A 5,648-nucleotide genomic window follows, 5' to 3' on the forward strand; every position below is an offset into this window, starting at 1 on the left:
GTTTTTCCAGTTTCTGGGTATTAAATTCTTTTTTTCATTTACAGTAACAATATATAATATTTTAGATTTAAATTATATGCATTGATAGTATAATGATCTTTTACACTATAAATGTAACTAACAGTTGTTATAACAAATTATTTATCATTTATTAAAGAATATAAATCAATGATATTAAATGCAATTGCCTTTACTTAACCTGATTGTATAATGATATGTTACAAGTACCTTACTTTATATTTTGATGATCTAACAAACTTACTGTTAAGAACCAATAAGGAACCAGTTACATATTCTCAAGACCTTAAGATCGAAAGGTTCCAGCTTGGAATATGCTTCGACTCTTCAGAGTCAGAGGAACAACAGAGGGAACAGATAACTATCGTTTTCCGAGGAAACTATACAAGTCAACTGCCCCAGCTGTAAAGTTGCTGCTTGCACACGCTACAGTATAGAAACAGTGCAGCCGCCAACTTTATGGGGAGTGTCTTTTACCTACCTTGCTTACATCATCCCAAGTGATGTCACAAGTGCATTATTAACATCAAGGAAGGTAAAAGAAAGGACTTGTTCACTTAGAGAATTCATAGAAACTCCCTCACGGTTATTGATCATCAAGCAATCAATTCTCAAGTGCATTAAGAACAAAGAGCAACACTACTACGAACCAGTTCCTCATAGCAAGTCATTGTATGTCCTTAGTTGAGTTGTAACTTTATAATAGTTCTTCAATTGCAATTACTACTTAGCTTATTTAGAACTATTCTGTAGGAAACCCTTTGTAAACCTTAAACTTTTGTGTTTGAGTCTTGGCTAGAGTTAGTCGAGTTGTAAAGTCTTTGTAATAGAGTTATTACAAAGTGGCTTGTAATAGAGTATTACAAGCTAGTGAGAGATTAAAGATTAATTCCTAGATTGTAGAGGTTGTAATCTAAAAGTTGCCCAGTAGTGAAGTTGAAATCCTACAAGGGTAGGTCGTGGATTTTAATCCCATTGAGCTAGAAATTTTTCACATAAAAATTCTCTTGTCATTTACTTACTGCAATGTGCGTGTGTTCTAGTGGAACTGATAGGAAACCTGGTTCTCTATAGAGTTTGGTGGACCCTTATATTCTATCAATTGGTATCAGAGCGGGTTCTTTCTATCAGGTTAACACCTAGAAAGGATCCTCGTGGCTGCTTCTCCAAACTTCTAAGAAGGCCAGTCTACTTACAGACCACCTAGGTTCAATGGACAGTATTACGGATAATGGAAAACTAGGATGCACGACTTCATCATGGCTGAAGATTCTGAGCTATGGGATGTCATATATGACAGACCCTTTGTCCCTACCAAGAACCTTGGCGACCCAGCTATAGCCATTCCCAAGACAAGGAAGGAATTCAATGCTGCTGATCAAAAGGCGGTAGAGAAGAATTTTCGTGCAAAGAAAATTCTTGTTTGTGGTATTGGTCCTGACGAATACAACAGGATATCAGCATGTCAGTCAGCCAAGAAAATTTGTGAAGCCCTTCAGACAACTCATGAAGGAACAACAAAGGTGAAGCAATCCAAGATCGACATGCTCACAACTGAATACGAGCTCTTCAGGATGAAAGACGATGAATCCATCCAAGATATGCATACTCGGTTCACCTCTATCATCAATGAGCTTCACTCTCTTGGTGAAATCATTCCAAGAAACAAGCTTGTCAGAAAAATCCTTAGTGTGCTACCCAGTTCTTGGGAAAGCAAAGTGAACGCTATTACAGAGGCGAAGGACTTGCAAGAGCTAACTATTGATGAGCTTGTTGGCAATCTGAAAATATATGAAATGAAGAAGAAGAAGAAGAAGAAGAGAACCCAAGAGAGAGAAGAACTTGGTCCTCAAGACGGGCAACAATGATTCAAGTGGTGAGGATAGTGATATGGCTTACTTGATGGTTCATAGGAATGGAGGCATTCCAAAAAGGGAAAGTTCTAGCAAGCCAAAATATTATGACCTCTGTCATAAATGTGGCAAGCTAGGATACTTCATCAAGGATTGCCCTCTCTTAAAGCAAGATCAGTACAAAAACAACTTTGACAAAGCAGCCAAGAGGAACCCGGTTCCTGATAAACGCCTCAATAGAAAGAATGTCGCTAACAATGTTGTAAAACAAACTCTTGCTGCATTCGGAGACTCTTCCAGTGAATCTGAAGAAGAAAATGATCATGGTGATAGTTCAATGATGGCAGTGGAAAGTGAAGCAACTGAGTATGATTCAATCTTTGCCTTGATGGCTCAGTCTGATGATGATGAAGATGACGGTGATAATGAGGTAAATTTTCTGGATGTTCAAAAAAATCTGAAATCTTATTCTCCTAAAAAACTCATGTCATTGGCAAATGTGTTAATTGATGCTTATCATAGTCTTATAAATGATAAAGATGCTTTAATTGTGAAGTTAGGAGAAGCAGAACAGACCAGAGATGACCTTGTAGTTGTTGTAGTTGACTTAAAGAAAAAAATTGAGAACCTGAAGAAAGAGAAAGATGCTTTAGATGAAAAAATTGCAAATATAGAACATGGAAGAGATGATCTAATGGTGGTTGTGGTAGACCTAAAAGAGACCGTCGAGTGTTTAAAAAGGGAAAAAGAAGCATTAGCTGAGAAAGTTGCTAACCTTGAGCATGAGAGAGATGACCTATTAGTGGTGGTAGTGGATTTGAAGGAAACAATTGGGGAACTTAAAATGGAGAGTAGGCCTGAAAGTTATCAAAAGGGAAAGGAAATTGCAAGCGAGGCACACATTAAGCTTGAAAGTGAGTTAAATTCAGTGAAGTCTAGTTTGTGTGCTGAGCTTGAAAAAAATAAACAACTTTAGGAAGAAATAGGCAAAGTGAAGAGTGGTCTTGAAAAGTCACTCAAATGGACCTGGTCTTCTGATGCTATCACTTACATGTACACAAACAAAGGGGGAAACAGGCAGGGAATTGGGCTTCAAAGGGAAAAGATTCCCTACAACCCTCATAGCAAGTATGTTACTGTACCTGACAATTGGCATTGCACTCACTGCGGTAACAATGGACACTTTAAAGAAAACTGTAAGACCAGATTTTAGTCACAGCAGAAAAACAAATCTTTTGCTGAAAAAGTAACCACTGGCATAGAACCTGGTCCCTCATATAAAAAACGCATGATGCCTGCATAGACCAAAAGATCCCTCATTCACCTCTTTCCTCGTTATAAGGGACCCAAACTAATTTGGGTTCCTAAGTCTAACTCCTGATCTTCTTGTTTAGGGAACAATGAAAGGAAGCAGCCTATAATGGTACATGGATAGTGGTTGCTCAAAGCATATGACTGGAAGTACAAATGATTTCCTTTCATTTAAGGCCCTGCAAGGAGGGAGTGTATCCTTTGGAAATGGAAAGAAATGATACATTCTGGGAGTTGGAAGGATTGGGAAGTCTCTCTCACACTCAATCGAAAATATGTACTATGTGAACGAATTAAAGTACAACTTGCTAAGTGTTTCCCAGATCTGTGACTAGGAAAACAAGGTAGAATTTGTGTAAAAAATATGTACAGTCACAAACTTAGTGACTGGTAAGGTGGTGCTAGTAGCAAAAAAATACAAAAATATCTATGTTGCTAATTTTGAGTCTCTACAGAATGGTGATCCCAGTTGTCTAAGTGCCGTAGATGATGATGCTGAACTATGGCACAGGAGGCTGGGTCATGCAAGCTTCACATTGCTGAATAAATTGGTCAGGAAGGACATGGTTCGTGGTCTGTCCAAGTCAAGCTTCAAGGATCACAAAGTATATGATGCATGTGTAAAAGGCAAGCAAGTCAAATCCTCATTCAAGCCCAAAAAGAAAGCTAGCACCTCAAGGATACTTGATCTCCTTCACATGGATCTATGTAGACCTATGAGGGTGCCAAGCAGAGAAGGAAAGAAGTACATCTTTGTGATAGTTGATGACTACTCCAGATTCACCTGAACTCTGTTTCTCAGGACCAAAGATGAAACCTTTGAAGTGTTCGTTGCTTTTGTCAAGAAGATCCAAGTGAAGATGGGTAATAAGGTAGCCAACATCAGGTCTGATCATGGGACAGAGTTTAACAATGCCAATTTTGATGAGTTCTGTACCAAAAATGGTATCACTCACAATTTCTCAGCACCAAGAACACCTCAACAAAATGGTATTGTGGAGAGGAAGAATAGAACTCTTGAAGTCACGGTAAGAACAATGTTGATTGACAGTAGGATTGCAAAGAATTTTTGGGTAGAAGCTGTTAACACTGCCTGCTATTTGGTGAACAGGTGCATGATCAGGTCCATTCTGAACAAAACTCCATATGAACTACTGAATTGAAGGAAGCCCAAGCTGACACATCTAAGGACTTTTGGGTGTAAATGCTTTGTTCACAACAATGGAAAGGAAGCTCTTGGAAAATTCGATGCCAAAAGTGATGAAGGAATTTTTCTAGGATACTCATCGCAAAGCAAAGCTTACAAAGTGTACAATAAAAGGACTCAATGTGTTGAGGAAAGTATACATGTGATGTTTGATGAATCTCATCTCTCATGTTAGAAAGACAGACGTGTTGATCAAGGTGGAGAACCCTCATCTGTCCCTGGTGAAGTCATTGACATGGCAAATGGAAAAACTAACATGAGGGGTCAGGTCAAGGATTCAATTGACAATGGCACAAATGAATCTCCAACTGACATAGAGGAACCGGGTTCCTCAATCAGAACAACTGAAGTTAAAAATAGAGTTGTTGATGCAGTCCAAGGTACTCCACTTGCTGAAGTTAGAAGCGCCCAAGAACCTCAGTCAGACATACCTGGGCCCTCCACCAATGAGATTCAGGTACCAAATTGGAAGCATAAAAGCTCACATCCTCTTGACAACATAATCACCCATCTTGACTTAGGAGTTCAAACCATGTAAAAAGTAAGAAACTCACTTGCCTTTTCAGCCTTTCTTTCTCAAATAGAGCCCAAAAACATCAAAGAGGCGTTGAAAGATGCAGACTAGATCACAACCATGCAAGAGGAGCTGCAACAATTTAAAAGAAGCAAGGTATGGCACCTAGTCCCTCGACCCGCAGATCGAACTATCATAGGAACCAGGTGGGTATTCAGGAACAAACTTGATGAGTTTGGAAATACAACAAGAAATAAGGCAAGGCTTGTAGTTCAGGGCTACAATCAGGAAGAAGGGATCGATTATGATGAAATACTTGCTCTAGTTGCTCGAATGGAAGCCATTAGAATTCTTATTGCCTTTGCATCTCATATGGAGTTCACACTATTCAAAATGGATATCAAAAGTGTATTTCTAAATGGCTATCTGCAAAGAAGAAGTCTATGTCAAACAACCTCCTGGTTTTGAGTGTCACGAGCATCCTAAGCATGTGTTCAAACTAGACAAGGCATTATACGGGCTAAAGCAGGCTCCCCGATCTTGGTATGAAAGGTTGTCAAAATTCCTTATAGAAAATGGATTTACAAGAGGAAAAATTGACAACACTCTTTTTCTGAAAAAATGAGGGAGGAACCTGCTCATTGTTCAGGTATATGTTGATGATATCATCTTTGGAGCCACAACTGACTCTCTTTGTGAAGAATTTGCAAAACTCATGGGGAGTGAGTTCGAGATGAGTATGATG

General features: G+C 38.9%; 1 protein-coding gene across 1 annotated transcript; it reads left to right on the forward strand.

Annotated features, from left to right (window-relative positions):
- The first annotated feature begins 1,277 nt into the window (after positions 1-1,277).
- LOC142178318 (uncharacterized) lies at positions 1,278-1,886 on the forward strand. The gene has a single exon (XM_075247650.1). The coding sequence runs from the start codon at positions 1,278-1,280 to the stop codon at positions 1,884-1,886; it is 609 nt and encodes a 202-aa protein (XP_075103751.1).
- The last annotated feature ends 3,762 nt before the right edge of the window (positions 1,887-5,648 follow it).

This window comes from Nicotiana tabacum, chromosome 24, assembly GCF_000715075.1.
Source record: "Nicotiana tabacum cultivar K326 chromosome 24, ASM71507v2, whole genome shotgun sequence".
NCBI lineage: Eukaryota > Viridiplantae > Streptophyta > Magnoliopsida > Solanales > Solanaceae > Nicotiana > Nicotiana tabacum.

Bases quoted from the DNA above. Each gene is read 5' to 3' on its own strand.
- LOC142178318 (XM_075247650.1), top strand. From the start codon at position 1,278: ATGGCTGAAGATTCTGAGCTATGGGATGTCATATATGACAGACCCTTT.